The sequence below is a fragment of the Myxocyprinus asiaticus genome, chromosome 36, assembly GCF_019703515.2.
Source record: "Myxocyprinus asiaticus isolate MX2 ecotype Aquarium Trade chromosome 36, UBuf_Myxa_2, whole genome shotgun sequence".
Lineage (NCBI taxonomy): Eukaryota > Metazoa > Chordata > Actinopteri > Cypriniformes > Catostomidae > Myxocyprinus > Myxocyprinus asiaticus.
The window spans coordinates 26,628,620-26,648,344 of NC_059379.1; the positions used below are offsets into that span (position 1 = coordinate 26,628,620).

The window sequence follows — 19,725 nt, forward strand, 5'->3', positions numbered from 1 at the left end:
TGGAGAGTCTTCAAGGTAGATCCTACCCAGCGGGGGAGGAGTTACTACAAACATGGAGACTGGGGCAGAGGGGCTCTGCCCAAGGAAGAAGCAGTTTGCCAACAGGGAAACAAACTAGCGGAAAATATATATCACATGGGGTTAGGCTTACAGTGAACTGCCACATGCGGAACACCTACCCCAGAACAGGACTCTTAGTTAGTACGTGTACTGGGCTGGCAGTGAGTCTCTCCGAAAACTCAACTGCCACAGGGCTCGGAGGAAGTCAACCAGGGAACAAAGTTTGTGAACACTACTGGGAATTAATGGCGCACATCTTCAGCTCAAAAGGAGGTGGAAGGCGCTATGTGCAAGCAATACACCCGGCCAGCTATCCCGGGCTTATCCGCTTGTATTGCGTGCCACTACCTGGGATGAAACCGGTTCCACCCGGAGGTTGTAGAACCTTGCAAAGGTGTTGGGTGTTGCCCAGCCTGCTGCTCTGCAAATGTCTGTTGGAGAGGCACCCCTGGCCAGGGCCCAGGAGGCCACTACACCCCTGGTAGAATGGGCTTGTAGCCCTACCGGGGGCAGCATGTCCTGGGCATGATATGCCATAGTTATGGCGTCAATGAGCCAGTGGGTGATCCTCTGCTTGGAGACAGCGCCTCTTTTCCGCTGTGCACCAGAGCAGACAAAGAGCTGCTCAGAGATCCTAAAGCTCTGCGTGCGATCCCAATAGATCCGTAAAGCGCGCACCGGACACAGCAACGACAGGGCTGGGTCTGCCTCCTCCTGGGGCAGCGCTTGCAGGTTCACCACCTGGTCCCTAAAAGGGGTCGTGGGAACCTTGGGCACATAGCCCGGTCGGGGTCTCAGGATCATTTGAGAGTAGCCCGGACCGAACTCCAGGCACGTTTCGCTGACAGAGAATGCTTGCAGGTCTCCTACCCTCTTGATGGAAGTGAGCGCAGTCAGGAGGGCAGTCTTCAAGGAGAGTGCCTTAAGCTAGGCTCAAAGGGGGCTCTCTGTAGACCCTGAAGAACTACAGAGAGGTCCGATGAGGGAACGAGGCACAGTCTGGGGGGATTCAGCCTCCTGACGCCTCTTAGGAACCTGATGATCAGGTCGTGCTTCCCTAAGGACTTACCGTCGACTGCGTCATGGTGTGCTGCTATGGTGGCAACGTACACTTTCAAGGTGGATGGGGACAGTCTCCCTTCCAACCTATCCTGCAGGAAGGAAAGCACTGATCCGACTGCGCATCTCTGGGGGTCTTCCTGTCGGGAAGAACACCACTTAGCGAACAGACGCCACTTAAAGGCATACAGGCACCTCACAGAGGGGGTCCTAGCCTGAGTGATTGTGTCTACCACCGCAGGTTCCAGGGGCCAGACATGGAGATTCCAGAGGTCTGGTCACGGGTGCCAGATGGTGCCCGTCCCTGAGAAAGAAGATCCTTCCTCAGGGGAAATCGCCGGGGGGGCTGTCACGAGGAGCATGAGGTCTGAGAACCACGCCTGGGTGGGCCAGTAGGGTGCTGCTCCTCGTCCTCCCTGACATTGCACAGGGTCTGTGCAAGTAGGCTCACTGGGGGAAACACATATTTGTGCATGCCAGGGGGCCAGCTGTGTGCCAGCACATTTGTGCTGAGGGGGGCCTCTGTCAGGGCATACCAGAGTGGGCAGTGGGGAGGATTCTTGGGAGGCGACCAGGTGCACCTGTGCCTGTCCAAATCGACTCCAAATCAGCTGGACCACCTGAGGGTGGAGTCTCCACTCTCCCCTGAGGGTAACCTGTCGTGACAGTGCGTCCGCTGTAGTGTTGAGGTTGCCTGGGATGTGAATGGCTCGCAGCAACTTGAAGTGCTGCTGACTCCAGAGGAGGAGACGGCGGGGTGAGTTGTGACATACAACAAGAGCACAGACCGCCTTGGCGGTTGACATATGCTACCGTTGCCATGTTGTCTGTCTGAACTAACACGTGCTTGCCCTGGATCAACAGCCGAAACCTCCACAGGGCGAGCAGAATTGCCAACAACTCGAGGCAGTTGATGTGCCAATGCAGTCGCGGGCCCGTCCACAAGCCGGCGGCTGTGTGCCCATTGCAAACAGTGCCCCAGCCCATTTTGGAGGCATCCGTCATGACCACGACGCGCCTGGATACCAGTTCTAGGGGAACACCTGCCCGTAGAAACGAGAGGTCGGTCCAAGGGCTGAAAAGATGGTGACAGACCGGCGTGATGACCACGCGATGTGTCCCGTGGCACCATGCCCATCTCGGCACTCGAGTCTGAAGCCAGTGCTGAAGCGGTCTCATATGCATCAATCCGAGCGGGGTGGCCACTGCTGAGGATGCCATATGCCCCAGGAGCCTCTGAAAAAGTTTCAGTGGAACCGCTGTTTTCTGTTTGAACGCCTTCAAACAGACCAACACTGACTGGGCATGCTCATTCATGAGGCGTGCTGTCAAAGAGACCGAGTCCAACTCCAAACCGAGAAAAGAGATGCTCTGAACCAAGAGGAGCTTGCTCTTTTTCCGGTTGGCCCGAAGCCGTAGTTGGCTGAGGTGTGAGAGCACCAAGTCCCGAGAGGATTAGCCAGTCGTCAAGATAGTCGAGAATGCGAAAGCCCACCTCCCTTAGCGGGGCAAGGGCTGCCTCTGCGACCTTCTTGAAGATGCGAGGAGACAGGGACAGGCCGAAAGGGAGGACCTTGTACTGATATGCCTGATCCTTGAATGCAAACCACAGGAAGGGTCTGTGTCGAGGAAGGATGGAGACATGGAAGTACGTGTCCTTCAGGTCTACCGCCGCGAACCAATCTTGATGCTGGACGCTAGCCAGAATGAGTTTTTGTGTCCGCATCTTGAACGGGAGTCTGTGTAAAGCCTAGTTCAGTACTCACAGGTCCAAAATTGGCCGCAACCTACCGCCTTTTTTTGGTACGATGAAGTAGGGGCTGTAAAACCCCTTCTTCATCTCAGCTGGAGGGACAGGTTCTATCGCGCCCTTCTGTAGGAGGGTAGCGATCTCCACACAAGGTAGCAGCATTTTCGTCCTTCACCAAGGCGAAGTGGACACCGCTGAACCTGTGCGGACGCCCAGTGAACTGAATCGCGTAACCGAGTCGGACGGTCCGGACCAGCCATCGCGGCGGATTGGAAAGCGCAAGCCACGTGTCCAAGTTCCGTGCAAGGGGGACCAAAGGGACAACGTCGTCAGACGTACCGGCAGGTGGGGCCTTACGGCGGGGCGGAGCTCGAGGTGCCACACCATGTCGTGGCCGTGCTAAGTCTAAGGACATCGAAGAACTTACCTGGCTCCTTGTGACCATCCCCAGAACGGCCTGGGATGGGGGAGGAAGAGGCTTGTCCTCGTGACCCATGGAGACTGTCACATCGGGGGTGGATGTGTGCCACAGCTGGGCACTCAGGGGCGGGAGACCGCCGCTGGAGCACCAAACCTGCCAAATAGAGTGGTGGACAGTGGTCGTGATGACGGCCGTGCACACCGGATACGTGACCCAGGGAACAAGGAAACCGCTCTTGCTGAAGTCTTGAGTACTGCAGCCACTTGGGTATGCAGCGCAATTAAATGCAAAAGGTAACAAAAATATGGAGATGTCTGCTTACCAGCTCCAGAGCAGCGGGTTTCGTCGTCCCTGGGTTGCCCATCTCAAGGGCGCTTTGAAGTCTTTCACGGTTCTGGGCGGCCGCGAGACGGGTGGTATCTGCTTCCTGCGGTGGGCTCCACGCCGGGGCCGGGCCGAAGGGGCGGGCTGTGGCGGAGCCAGTGCAGTCACCGCAGGGGGACGCCCTTGGCGACGAGTAGACGGGGTGTAGGATCTTGAGCCGCGCCGGGGCAGGATATGCCGGATAGCCTCGTCTACTGCTCCACCGTCGAGAACTGCTGGGCAAAGTCCTTGACGGTGTCACCGAATAGGCCAGCCTGGGAGATGGGGGCAGCAAGGAATCGTGTCCTGTCGGCCTCACCCATCTCGACCAGGTTGAGCCAAAGTTGGCGCTCCTGGACCACTAATATAGACATCGTCCGCCTGAGAGACCGCACCATGACTTCCGTCACTCAGAGAGCGAGGTCGGCCACCGAGTGCAGATCCTGCATCAATCCCGGGGCGGAACTACCCACGTGCAGTTCCTTTAGCGCCTTAGTGGACTTCCAGGAGAGCCATGGCGTGCAGGGCGGAGGCGGCTTGTCCAGCGGCACCGTAGGCCTTGGCCGTCAGAGATGACGTAAACCTACAGGCCTTGGACAGGGGCTTTGGGCACCCGTGCCAGGTGGCGGCGCTCTGCAGGCATAGGTGCACCATGTGCGCCTTTATCCACTGGGGGATTGCCAAATTGCCCTTGGCCGCGCCACCATCGAGGGTAGTGAGGACGGGGAAGCTGAAAAGATTGGGACCGGGCAGTAAGAAGTGCCTCCCATGACCTTGTCAGCTCTTCATGCACTTCTGGGAAGAAAGGAACGGGGGCGGGGCGTGGCTTTGAGCGGCGCCGCGAGCCCAAGAACCAATCATCGAGCCGCGAGGGTTCAGGGAAGAGCAGAGGGTTCCATTCTAGCTGATGCTCATGGCTGCTCGGGAAAGCATGTCGTCATCTCCGCATCAGCCTGTGACTGGGCAATCTTCCCCGAAGGGAGGAGCCCAGCTGAGGCTTCCGCGTCCGACTGGATGAGCCCGCTCTCCGATGCTGCGCTCGAGAGCTCATCACTTTCGTGGGCTCCGAATAAGAGGTCGAACTCGCCGTGAGACGAGCCAGTGGACTCATCCGGGAGCCCGATCGGGGCAGACGAGCGTGCTAGGGAATGGGAGGTCCTCAGGGGGATACCCGGCGGAGGCGGTCCCATTGGGGTCCCCAAATCGCCCCCAGTGCTAGCCACGCATGTCCTCATACCCGTATGTAAAAGGACCGAGGCGGGGAGCCTCTGGGGTGGCTTGCTTTCTACGAAGGCGAGCCGCAACCGCATCGTTGCCATGGACATGTCCTCGCGATGAGAACATGACCATCCACGAATGCTGTCTCCGCGTGAGCAGTGCCCAGACACGAAAGACAGCGATCGTGACCGTCAGAAGGCGAGAGATAATGAGCGCAACAAGGAATAACACACAATCGGAAAGGCATCTGTAAAAAGACACGTCTTTAAAAAGACGTTCCGTGTGTGCCGCTCTTTTAGAGAAATATACTCTTTTAGAGAAATATACTCTTATTTCTGCAGAAGCACCCAGGGGCATTCTCTGCATTGCACCAGTGCAGAGGGGGGAGAAGCCGCTGAAATGCGCCATCAGATCCAGCAGAGGTGAATGAACAGTCGTGGGAATTCAGCTCAGTGAGCATGACCGTTTGGCTCCGAAGAGAAAATCTGAATGAGTGGTTACATACCAGCTCCTTTTATACCTGTATGTCCGGGGGAGTGGCATGCAAATATCACTTGCCAATTTTCATTGGCCTTTTATCAAAGACCAGAGGTGTCTTGGGCTCCCAAGAGTGACCCCTAGTGTCACTACATCGACACAACGTCGAGTGAGTGACAGATAGGGAACTGTCTTTTATTTAAGGATAGTGATCATATGAAGCCATTTATTATCACATAGTTGTTTGGCTCCTTTTTAAATCATAATGATAACAGAAATCACCCAAATGGCCCTGATCAAAAGTTTACATACCCTTGAATGTTTGGCCTTGTTACAGACACACAAGGTGACACACACAGGTTTAAATGGCAATTAAAGGTTAATTTCCCACACCTGCAGCTTTTTAAATTGCAATTAGTGTCTGTGTATAAACAGTCAATGAGTTTGTTAGCTCTCATGTGGATGCACTGAGCAGGCTAGATATTGAGCTTTGGGGAGCAGATAAGAACTGTCAAAAGACCTGCATAACAAGGTAATGGAACTTTATAAAGATGGAAAAGGATATAAAAAGATATCCAAAGCCTTGAAAATGCCAGTCAGTACTGTTCAATCACTTATTAAGAAGTGAAAAATTCGGGGATCTCTTGATACCAAGCCAAGGTCAGGTAGACCAAGAAAGATTTCAGCCACAACTGCCAGAAGAATTGTTCAGGATACAAAGAAAAACCCACAGGTAACCTAAGGAGAAATACAGGCTGCTCTGGAAAAAGTCGGTGTGGTTGTTTCAAGGAGCACAATACTTGTTGACCCCTCTCCTAACATAATGCTTATGGTTGTGACCATAAAGCTCTATTTTGGTCTCGTCACTCCAAATTACAGTGTGCCAGAAGCTGTGAGGCGTGTCAAGGTGTTGTCGGGCATATTGTAACGGGTTTTTTTGTGGCATTGGCTTCTTTCTGGCAACTCGACCATGCAGCTAATTTTTGTTCAAGTATCGTCGTATTGTGCTCCTTGAAACAACCACACCGTATTTTTCCAGAGCAGCCTGTATTTCTCCTTAGGTTACCTGTGGGTTTTTCTTTGTATCCCGAACAATTCTTCTGGCAGTTGTGGCTGAAATCTTTCTTGGTCTACCTGACCTTGGCTTGGTATCAAGAGATCCCCGAATTTTCCACTTCTTAATAAGTGATTGCATATTAAAATTTAATTGCCATTTAAACCTGTGTGTGTCATCTTGTGTGTCTGTAACAAGGCCAAACATTCAAGGGTATGTAAACTTTTGATTAGGGCCATTTGGGTGATTTCTGTTACCATTATGATTTAAAAAGGAGCCAAACAACTATGCGATAATAAATGGCTTCATATGATCACTATCCTTAAATAAAAGACAGTTTTTTTGCATGATCAGTCATATTTTCAAAATCAATGCCAAAATTTCACAATTTCTGCCAGGGTATGCAAACTTTTGAGCACAACTGTGTATATATATATATATATATATATATATATATATATATATATATATATATATATAATGTTTGGTTTGATTTGCTTGCATTTGATCTGCACTCAATATGATCAATTGGATGTAATTGGTGTCACTGATTCTAATTCCCTGGCAATGAGAACAAACAGTCAGAGACATAAAGAATAATGTTATAGTGGAAATTTAAATGGAACAAAACATGCACATAGTTTGGGCTCATATAGTTGTGCTAAGCTCTTGAGTCATTTAAAACGTTCCATGCTCGAAAAAGTGCCATAAATTTGATATTAACAAAATTAGGTCTGCAAAATATGAAGTGTGACTTTAAATAATGCACTGTCTGATACGATAAGAACCAATTATTAATCTAGCAATTAGTGGTTCTGACCTTGCAGCAAGGGACAGATGAATTGTGGCACCGTAAAATCAAGATCTGATATAATTACAGCATAGAAAGAGATTTCCTTGAGAACTTGACAAAGGATGAAATCAAAGAGGGCCACAGAAAGGAACTCATTTTCCAACCACACTGGAAATGTACAAGATCAGCCAGAATAAACTGACACTAGGTCAAATGCTTTGCATGATTCATACACACCTGATATAAGATACATCTATTTTATTGCCATTTGTTCCCACTGGTGTCCAGTTTGTGTCAAATTGTTATTCCTGCACATGGAACAGGGCATAGCGCCTTCTGACCACTATCCAGTAATGACTGGCTAAATGCACAAAAATCCAATATCAGTGCAAGGATAGTGCTATAATGAGTGCTATTTGCCTCTGTTTCATCATCCTTGTTAACTTCAAAAATGGTGCTGTATTTTTGGACCTGGCAGCATATATAATGACATTCCACTCATAAATGTTTCTGAGAATGCTGCAGGTGCCAATAAACACCTGACATTTCAAATTCAGTAAATTATAAGTATTGCAAATAAGGGGTATAATAAATGTGCTTGGCAAAGGATGCAGGCCCTCACTGTTTCCCACATGGTTCAAACCACAAAAATATATAATAAACATTTATTTATGATTTTTATGTATTTATTTTATTATCTTAACTAAGATGGTTTTATTTAATAGGTAACACTTTACAATAAGGTTGCATAAGCTAACATTAGTTGACAATAGTTAAGGTATACTAACAATGAACAATGCTTCTACAGCATTTATTAATCTTTCACAAACTTACTAAAGTAATACACTCATAATACAAATTTTGTCAAACAGATATACTTTAGATATATAAGACATTTTACCATTAAAAAGTGTATACATTAACATTAGTCAATGCATTAACACACATAACATGACTTTACAATGAACAAGAGTACATTTATAAATTAACATGTTAACTCTGTACAATAAGGTTGTATTCGTTAACATGATTTAACAGTGAACAATGCTTTTACAGCGTTCATTAATCATGGGTAATGTTAATTTCTACATATATTATTACATTTTACATTAAAAGTTATATATGTTAACATTAGTTAATGCAATATGAGCTAACGTACAATGAATTGCAATACTTTAATAAATTAACATTAAGACTAAAGAATGGTGTGACAAATCAGTGTCAATTAGTTCATTAGTTAGTGCACAATACTTACTGTATTAACTAATGTTTATGAATAGAAACTTACCATTAAAATTAACCAAAATTAAAAAATGCTGTAAAGGATTATTGCTTATTTTTTGTACTTGATACCTAATGAAATTACCAATGTAGCCATTTAATCTTAATTAAAAGAATATTCTGGGTTCAATACAAGTTTAGCTCAATTGATAGCATTTGTGGCATAATGTTGATTACCACAAAAATTTATTTCAACTCATCCCTCTTTTTCTTTAAAAAAAAAAGCAAAAATCGAGGTTAAAGTGAGGCACTTAAAATGGAAGTAAATCGGGTAAATGTTTTGGAGGGTTTAAAGGCAGAAATGTGAAGCTTATAATTGTGTCACGACTCTGGTGAGTTTGACGGATTTTTTTGTATGTTTTGCTGCCGGCATGCATGATCGGCATTCCCCTGGGAACACTGATTGTTCCCGGGGGGAACTCTGCTCATGCCACTGATTAGCGTGCCGAGCAACACCTGTTCTCCCCTAATTCACTCCCTTCTTAAGTCCATCATGTTCTCAGTATCTTTGCTAGATTGTTGTTTGATGTTGAGTACTAACCTCACTCTCTCTGCCTAGTTGGTCCTGTCTCGTGTATCTGTTGGTTGCTCGCATGTTGGGTGTGTGGTTGCATTCCAGTATTGCTGCATGTCAGCTGGTCTTCCACGTAGGATACCTTGTCTCTGCCCGTGTGTCATGAGTTAAATTCGCTCTTCCCTGCCGGGCGTTGTTCTGCATCTCACTAAGCTTCAACGGAGGATTCTACGAATCTGTACCTGACTTCCACAATGCACACATTCATCCTACGAAACACACTCTTCATGGATTGCCCCTTGCACAACTACGACGCATGCCATTGGAGCTCGCTTCCTGCAGCCATTGTCTGGATTTCTACATTCCTCAACCCAGTGACTGCTCATTATTACTGTTAATAAATCCTTTGAACTGTTCCTCTGCTCTTGGGTCTGTTTGTCTCACAATCGTTCATTACATAATTGTATAAAAGCACTTACATTAATTCTTCTGTTAAAACTCATGTATTATTTGAGCTGTAAAGTTATTTAACTGGCCATTTAGGGTTTATTGACATTACATCGTTAATGGCTATATCTTTGCACAGAAAAGGTTAGTAATTGATTATTACGCTAAAATCATGATATGCATATTGTTTGTCTTGTGGCTATACTTTTGAAACAGTGAGTATGTTAAAAAATTTGCCTCCATTCACATCCATTGCAAGTGCCTCACTGTCACCTCGATTGTTGCTTTTTTTTTAAAGAAAAGGAGAGGCAAGACCAAATACATTTTTTGTGGTAACAATTATGCCACAAATGCTGTCTATGGAGCTTAACTTTTTCTGACCCTGGAATATTACTTTAAGATGACAATAGCTATAAACCAAATTTGAAAAGCTGCTAATGGTACATTAAGCCATGATTAGCTACAAAGTGCATCTTTGTAAAGGTATTATTAAGCTATATCTGTATAAAAACACTTCTAAATAAATGTTTTACTCCATCCAAGTTGGAGTAATGACTTACTGAAACAAAGAGCACCTCAGATACAGTACATAATAAGAATGTGACAGAGATTAACCTTGGACTGAAGCATCTGCTAATGCAATCAGCAGCTAAAATAATCAAAAATCTTGGCCTAGCTGTGCTGTGGCATTTCTGCTAGCATTGGCAATATCACATCCATGGCTCTCTCCCATATGCAGACCCTTTCCACTTCTATATTTCACCCCAGTGGGTGATACAAGATCTGTAGCAAATATTGCAGTGTTACTCACTGGCCACCGTAGCTCAACTTAGTGGTGTGGGTGGCCAATGGAGTCACTATAGCCTATTCCTGTTAACACACACACTTCATCTAAGCAAAGCCAAAGTTAAAGTTTTAGCAAAAGCAAAGTTTTAGATCCTGTTTCTCCATCATAATAAAACAGAATTGAATTTTGCAATAAAATGTTTGGCCAGAACACAGTCAACATTGTAATTCAGCAGTCAAAGTGAGTCTCATTAATCATAAGGAGGCAGATGTATATTTGCTGAATCTGTCTATGAAAGTATATTGTTATGAAATGTAAACTGTCTACCAGCAAGTAAGTAATAACTAGCTTCATATGAAACAGCAGAAACAAAAATATGTATATATTTAATATTTTTAATATTTCATATTTAATCTTATTCAGAGCTAAAAACGAACCTGAAGGTATGTCTTTTAGATAGAAGGTTAAGAGAATTGTGCTATTTTCTATTAATTCAGTCAATACCACCAAGTAGAAAGACCAACAATGGACTTACAGCACGCATTCGGATGAAAAATGCATTTTTTTCTTTGCACAGCTCTGAGTTCTCCCCCTCCAGCTGTCGGACGCGGGTCAGTAGCCGGTCTGTCTGCTCGATGGCTTTATTCAGCTCCTCTCTCTCCCTCATCCCTGCCTGTGCACCGGGTTGCAGTGGATTAACCTGAGCAGTGGAGAAATTCAGTTTCCTTCAGTTTCCTACTGCTGTCTGGAGTAACACTCCCCCTGCCCTGCCTCCTGCTTCTTGGGCCTTTTGGCTCAATTCAAAATAAAAATTTCTTCCAATGATACTTTTCCACTACAATAACTCTCCTGGATTAAATGCCCACACAAACTGTGAGGTTTATGGTTCAGTGAACTGGGTTTCAAATAAGAACCCATGAGGAAAAAGCTATATTAGTGCTGCATTAAGTAGTTACAGTATATCGTGAAAAAGAGGCCATCTGTTGAAGTAATCATGTGTTATTCATTGTGACAGACAGTCATATACATGATTGCAAAGAGACATTGCTGAAATTCTTGTAAAAGAATTAGAATTATTTCTGGTAGAAAGATCTGCTGTTGAAAATTGGACTGTGCTTACCAAAATTCAAATCACTGCCCCTAGTGGCAAAGCTGAAAATGTTGTTAAACATATGGGCATGTATGAGCTCAAGTTACCTGGTGAAATGTCCACAAAGTGGTGCTAAAAGGCGCTAAACGAGATGCGGCAGTTCGGGAGAGAGAGAGCTACAGGCAGCTGCCCTGTATGCGTTTGTGTGTCTTTGTGTTTAAGTTCTTGTTAAATATTATTTTGACTGTGCAGCCAGTTCCCTCTTCCTCCTTTCCCAACATAAGCACGTACTTTGTTTACAACAGAGGAATGAACGTAATGCGAGAGTTAGGTCATTTCAAACAGCAATCCAGCACTGGCCAGAAGCAATGATTTAAAGTAAAAAGAAATGTAATTATCAATTTGTTTCTTACACAAACCTATCGATTTGCTTCAGAAGACATTAATTGACTAACTGGAGTCGTGTGGATTACTTTTATGCTGCCTAAATATGCCTTTTGGACCGTCAAACAGCCATGCCTAATGCTACCCGTTTATTTGCATTGTGGACAAACAGAGCTGAAATGGGCTTATACAATTCATCATTTTGGTTCTGCTGAAGAAGGAAAGTCATACACATCTGGGATGGATTAAAGGTAAGTAAATCATGAGAGAATTTTCATTTTTGGGTGAACTAACCCTTTAATAAGGAACAGAAAAAATAAAAATGATTAGTCATGAATCTCAATCTGTTAATTTTATTATTTATATGTTTGTTTCTGATTTATAGGCTTAACAAAGCAACAAGGCAACCTTTCCAAGTACCCCCTGGAACCTGTTTAACTTCCCCCCGGGGTAAGCATACCCATGATTGGGAATCACTCACACAATTCTCAGCAGTGGTTGTGATATAATGTCATAAAGTAGGTGCAACACTGTGCATAACACCATAAAGCACCCAGGGGGGTTGTTTGCATAGACAAACTTTAGGGAGAAGATATGCATTGCTATTGTCTTTGTCACTTTCTCAGGTTTATAGCCAGCCAAAGGTGAAAGGTGTTTGCATAAATAAATGTTCTGAGATATATAAGCAAATGATAGCTGTACCTGACTTCCACAGCAGAGTTAGAAATCTTGTGGGCAGAATATCAAACATGTAATTTAAGTAAAACAAAAATTTTAACAAGTATGTCTTTGTTGTCAGATAATTTATTTGTGTGAATGCTTTTCAAATAGTAACAGTGTATTCCCCTTAAAGGCCATGAATCAGACTGTTTGTGTAGCAAAGTTTTCATGTTTCAACTTGAAAGGGGAGGATATATGTCAGACCACATTAAACACCACTGTCAAAACACACAAATTGCCAAATTGCATTATTTGTGAGGTAAAGAAGCTTAAATGAGTCTCCATTTGCATGAAGAAATTGTCAGACACTGTCTGTCCCTCTGGTAAACAGGCTTTGCACATTCCTGCCTTCATAGTCAATTGTTCAAGGCCTAGATCATGAGCAGCAGTTTTCCAAATAAATTTGTTCCCCTGCATTGCATTCCAGCTCTACAGAGGTGACACACACGCATGCACGCACGCACACACACACACACACCATGCATTTGAACAGATGTTTGGCGATACCAGCTCTCCCTTCACCATTTTGCTAAAGCATTATATGGAAATCTGATCATTTAATTTTTTAGTATGACACTCTGCCATTTGTGTTTAAGTTAAGTTATACTTTATTGTCTTGGACTCGAAAGCCGCAGTGATACACAACAAATACCATCACAATACTAAACAATGACAATTAATACAATAATAAAATTAATAGTAAAAAAAAAAAAAAAAATAAAAAACATGTTTATGTATGTTTACATAATATATGTATGTTTATGTAAACATCTAATTAGTAGTCGGATCAAATATAATTAAATGTGACGTGTATTTAATTTTTTTAAATTATCTGCTTGTGACAAATCTTTGTTACCGGTAAGTCTCACTCATGAGAATTTGCGAATTCCACTCATCCTCCCAGTATTAACTCCTCTCTCTGTCTTTCTCTCCAATTCTTAGATCTCTTAAAGGACAGCAATGGAAAATTTCCATAATAAATAAAAGACAGATATGCTCTGAGGCAGATAGGAGGTCAGTTTTTTAGTTAGTTAAGAAAACATTCATATGTTTGTTACATTATGTACTTTTTACTGAAAGCGGCTCAATTGTATATTGCAGACTACAATCTTTGTCATAATTTTGTTACACTAAAAACAGATGTTTCATGCATGATTTACTACTAGACATACAAATATTCACATACTATAAATTGCATGCACATCAAAGCTATTCCTTATGCATTTGTCTTGCAGATGCTAGTATACTGACTGCTTACTTTTGTGCAGGACAAAAGTTGAAATACTGTTTTGTGGGATAACATGATGCTCTATTTAATATTTTAAAGTAAACAGCATTAAGCTAATTATTTTATCTATATATATATATATATATATATATATATATATATATATATATACAGTACATTCTGGTCCTCGAATCTGACATTCCATGAGTACTGATGGTCTCACACCATCAGCACTCGGACACTTCACTGTGTGTATCACTCCGCTTGTGTTTGTGCGGTTCTAAACTAAAGTGTAAGAGCAGTGCAGATGTGTTAAGAGCTATCTGTTTCTTTACATTTAATTTTGTGACATTACATATTTTAGCCAGCAGGTGGAGGCAAACACGTCCACACACGAAAGCCAGAACCTTAAACGACACATAATGCTCAAGCAAGCCTAATTTTAACTGCAGCATGACTGTTTTGTGAAATGAACATCAAAAATAATAACTTTTCATATGAATCTTCCAAGGAGGTCTATAATACCTGGAAAAATATATCTAATAATATTTGAGATTTAAATGTTGCTTGCAATAAATTTTGTTTCGTCAGGGTACACGGTTATGCTGCCTTCCATTCAAGTTGAATGTGGGATATTCCTACTTGATATCTCCGACCATAAATGCATGCCATTCCACGATATTCAGAAGATGTTGTTTAAGGAAACAAAACTGCAATGCTCCCGTTAGCTTAGCAGGGGTTTGACTCTCATTAGAGATGTCTCCTAGCAACCCAACTGATAAACAATGCTGCTGCGCTAGCATATGTGCTTCAGGTGTACGATTATCAAAAGAGATTATGTTTTATACACCTGTTTCTGCAGGTATTTGTTAAACAAGCTTTAATATCATGTAATGTGGAAACAAACTCATTTATCGATATTACTTAATAAAGTGAATGTTTATCATTTACTTTTTATATCTCCCTGAGTGTCGACATGTTTGTGTGACATCATGCCCCTGCATCTCGGCGAAATCAGAGTTGAGAATTTCTGCACGAGCCTACAAGTTGTAATTCTGACTTCAAGATGCATTCCATTGCACTTTTCTTAGTAGGAAGTTGTAAAATCCGACTTTCCGAGTTGAATGGAACGCAGCACTACTTTTCAAAACTTGATCTGATACTGAATGCTCATGCAGCCTAATTTACACTTAGAAAACTCCTGATGTTGCTATAACAATGCAAAAAGCACTTACCAATTTACTTGAAGTGAAAATCAGCCCTCCTTTCATGCAGAACATCTTGTATTTTTAAATCCATGAGGATCTCTTTCTCAGTGGTGATAGCGGCAGTGATGACAATCTTGTGCTCTTCGCTTTCAAATTACGTACATCACTTAAAGTGTGATTGCGTCACTCAAGGCCAGCTAGAAGGCCTTGACCAGGACATGTCCTAAAGATCACACCCACCAAGAACAAGTAAATCAATCTGATTGGCTGATGAATCTGACAATCTGACAATCTGACTTTAGTTGCCCATTCATTTGCAATGTTGAGGGATTCTGTGGAAATTCTGAAGGCTTGAGGGGGTGGAGCTCAGACTCACTCACTGCTTCTGCTAAGGAGCTCGGCTTCAGGCATGCGATTTGTGAAACAGTTGTCACACTTCGCTTGTAAGCATCAAGGAATAAATAAATAATAAATTCTGACTGGATAAATTTTAGTTTTTCTCTATTTGTTTATAGATTAATTAAGAGTGGAAAGTGATTAAAAATACATAGGCAAAAAGGTGATTGAAAATTAAAGGATGAAAAATATTTATTTATTTGGCATGTTAGGCCAGCAGAGAAGGCTTTGCTGGCCCTGAGAATTCGCCACTGCCAAAATGACATTATCTTCAGAAAGCTGACTAACACACCACAGCATCATCAACAGGTGATCGCACACACTCCATCTCTCTCTCTCTCTCTCTCTCTATCTCTCTCACTCTCTCTCACACACACACATACATCCTTGTTTCTCCAATAACATGTTAGAAACAGCCCAAGCCGTGATACTAGTAGTTCTAAAGTGACGTTTTTAAGAGGCTTGGACGCATCATTTGGTTTGATGCACAAGTAGTTCCATGCACAAATGCGTTTTTTATGACCATACTCAGTTTTTCCTAATTTTAAACATTTATTTGTTCATTGAACTGTTGTATATAAGCAGTATCACACTCACAATCGTGCTATATGGCCCTAAATCAGCACTGCTGTGATTGTCTACAGCACTTGGCCTGTGGCCTCGTGCCATAGGCCGAATCATGTAGGGCCATATCACACTCTTGCTCACGTGATATTGCTTAATATATATATATATATATATATATATATATATATATATAACAATTGGCGGTTTCAGATTTCAGTAAGCACAGTTTTCAGCAGAAAAACATTTGAACTCCTTTTTACCGAATTCATAGTGTGATCAGTCTGCCTACTTATAGAGGTAGGTTTGCAAACATTAGTAAATATGGATACACTTTAAAAACCTTGAAAATCAATTATATCACTCTCAAACCACACTCATTTTTTAAAATGCAATGTAATCTTTTTACAAGAACTGGATTTTTGTAATCTGATTACATCATCCATATTACATGTAATCCATTACTACCCAACACTGTGTGTGCATTTGTATGTATTTAGCTACAGTTTGAGCACAAAATTGTCCCCAAACATTAGCTAAATATGACTACCTTTGGGCACATTCAGTATAGTAATCAAAATTACAAGTTAGGGGACAGAATCAAAGAAAATATAATTAGCTCAGACTAAAAACAATAGAAGTCAATAAAAAGTGATAAAAAGTGTGTATATTTGTGTTTAAACATGTGGCCCAAACAAATGTCTCAACCACAACACCATGTGTTGCACCCAAAAAAGAAAAAAGGCAATGTCTTACATGTGCCAGAGGCTTGCTGTGGATGGCGATGATAGGACGGTACTGGTGGAAGTCAGTCTGGATCACACACACTTTCTTCTCCATCCTCAGCACGAGCACACTCTCCCCATCCTGCTCTCTCCTCCACACCCGCAGAGGAAGTGAGGCTTCTGTTACCTGACTCTGAACACACGTACACACTCTCACACACACTCGCAGGGGGAGGGAACTCCAGCACAAAAAGAAAACATCAGACTCCCTCTGACACTCTACAACCATCCACCACCCACTGTCATCTGAAGACAGAGGGCCACCCTAATTCACACAGGTTAACTCTCTTCTCATACTTATCCTGATAGCTATCCTGTGTACTGACTTTTTGGGAGATCCTTAAATTAATAACATTAATTTAATTTCTTGAATCACAGACCATGCATTTGGCTCAAGCTTCTACATGCTTTCTATTCCTGTAGCTCAACTGGTAGGACATGGTGCCTGCATTGTCAAGGTCATGGACTCGATTCCCTGGAAGCACACATACTGATAAAATAAAGTGGCCCCAACAAGTATTTGGACACTTAAGCCGCATTTAAAAAATGCATGAATGGTATTGCATAAGACAACAAAATATATAACCACATTATTTTTAACGAAAGTTAACACAAGCACACTTTTCAAGAAAAACATTTAACAAGTTTATTCATTTTTATATGATAAAACGATGGTTGTACTGTTCTTCAAAACATTCTCTGCGAAGACACCCATTTTAAATGTAATAAGAAGTAAACATTTTGTGTATTAACATGATTTTGTGATAAAATCAGGGATTTATTGTTATTACGATGTTAACCTGATTACAGAGTTTTCTGGTATTGCATCACCACCATAAAAGTTGTAATATTGGATAAAACTTTACACAGATCAGTTTAGTAAACGATTATCACACTAAAATCATATTAACATGTGTAATGTTTACGTCTTGTAGCTATACTTTTGAAACAGTGTGTATTTCAACGATAATGAATTTCTCCCATTCACTTCCATTGAAAGTGCTTTACTGTTACTGAGATTTTTGCTTTTTTTATATAAATATAAATGAGGGATGAGTCAAAAAAATATTTGTGGTTATCAACATTATGCCACAAAGGCTGTCGATAAAGCTTAACTTGTACAGAACCTGAAATGTTTCTTTAAGTGTCCACTAGTGTCCAAATACTTTTGTGGGGCCTCAGTATTCCTCGGTTGCACTGTAAATTGGATAAAAGCATCTGCCAAATGCATAAATGTAAATGTTGAACATTCATGTATTAATATGTCTCTCTACCCCTGTTGTAAACTATGTGCTTTTTTACCGAGTTGTGATATCAGTCATTTATAAAGGCAGTCTCCAGCCTGGGACTGATGAGGCATCAGTTTCTTACCCAGCTTATTCTTACCCAACTACTCATGTTTTTTTTTTTTTTTCTTTTTTTTTTTTTTGGTGGTGGTTACAAATGTTCAGTGGGTGTACATCATGAGTAATGTTTAATAAGCCTCCAGTGCTGACACTGCTTTCCAAAGCTCATCCCTATGATTTTAAAATCCCACTGGGTTTATAAGAGCTGACAAAAAGAGGCTACAGCTCCTCAGGTATGAAATTATATTTATTTAGACATGGAAAAATATCTGAAAGACAAGGCCTGGGTTGTTCTTTATCCTTAAAGTGGAAAATATGACATCCTTGTGGTCGGACAGAGATGAGTGACACTGGGAATTTTCATCCAAACCAGAAGCATCAGCTCTAAATAATCACTGAAGATTGATAAAGTCCAGTGGGTCGTGGCTGATGTCCCATCATCACAGACAGGAAACTATCCTTCATTTCCATGTGAAAGTGTTCTAACCCTTGTGGTTATGGACCCCTGAAGGCATCTTAAATTAAAAGTTGAAACTGTAAATAACCTATATGCTTTTGTTTGATCCCAAACACTCTTAAATTCATCACATCGCTGCCATGATAGAAAACTTTCACAGAAATCAGAAACAGTCGGCCAGGTTACATTGTTTAATATATAGTATATAGTGGAGTCCGCTAAAGTAAAATTACATATTTCTAATTTAATAACAATGTTTAATTGGCAGTTATATTACCAGCATAAGAGTTGAGAAAAGTTAAATTTAATTTCAGAACTTCTTTATATTTGGTACAGTAAATGTTACCCTTTGTGCAAAGGAGTTAACTTGGTCAATGTCACAAATATGGTACATTTGATTAGTGACCTAGAAACAGTGCAGAATCGTAAATATTTCTTCTTAATTTTATGTCATAATATTTTATGTCATAACAAATATTGTAAAACTTTCTGTGTATTTTCAGGTTTAAATGAAAACTTCTATATACACAGTAGGTCAAGAGTTCATTGAAAAATCTAACCTTTACATTAGCATGATGTATTACACTGTATTGACAGGATTTACTCTCTTGTGTTTGCTCAGTATACACAAGAGATTTATGTATTGCACCTTTATTAACACATTCTCAGCATGTGTTCAAACAAGAGCTACAGGTTGAGCTCAAAGCCTTTAATTCCTCTACTTCAATTAATGGTATTAAATAACTGCTACATAAATCAAAATACCCACAACAGTAAAATTCAGTGAAAAGCGATTAGACAGTGACAGGATATTATATTGTGCATGGCTTGCAAGGTAGAACAGCTCATCAGGCAAAGATTGATTGTTGGATCCCTGCCACCTCTCACTGAATAGTGCTTTTGTTTGGGCACTATACATATTAAACGATAACCCACTTTTATTTTGTTTTTTCTTTTACTGAGTAGTTATGCCAGTGTGCTGTTAACTCTTGTATATAAAAAAAGCATCCACAAGCACACGTCCCATTTAACTGTGCACTGTCTGTGCAAATACCCCACTCAGAATATGGTTTTGAGAGTTTGCCTATGTAAAAAGTTATACTCTTGAAGTACTTTGATACACCTTTCATTCTCTGTTATTTTGGATTTTTAAAGATTATGTGTGGCCTTTTCTGCTTTTAATGTGATTTCACTTGATATTTTGTTAAACCTAAAAAGAGTTATGCCTGGGCATGTTTCAATTGTTTCAACAGGTTTCTACAAGAGCTTAATACAATATGTATTTTACCATTGGAAATTCAGAAGATATACAATAGGTCAAAA

At 42.0% G+C, this 19,725-nt stretch overlaps 1 protein-coding gene across 1 annotated transcript in view; it reads right to left on the reverse strand.

Annotated features, from left to right (window-relative positions):
* The window catches only part of LOC127427204 (myosin-16-like), a 103,799-nt gene extending 86,760 nt beyond the window's left edge, over positions 1–17,039 (reverse strand). Inside the window, exons 1-3 of the mRNA XM_051674676.1 lie at positions 17,004–17,039; positions 16,571–16,732; positions 10,760–10,924 (exon numbers count right to left, since the gene is read on the reverse strand). Coding sequence (XP_051530636.1) covers positions 10,760–10,924; positions 16,571–16,732; positions 17,004–17,039 — 363 coding nt within the window. The remainder of the gene's footprint in view (positions 1–10,759; positions 10,925–16,570; positions 16,733–17,003) is intronic.
* Positions 17,040–19,725: the final 2,686 nt, after the last annotated feature.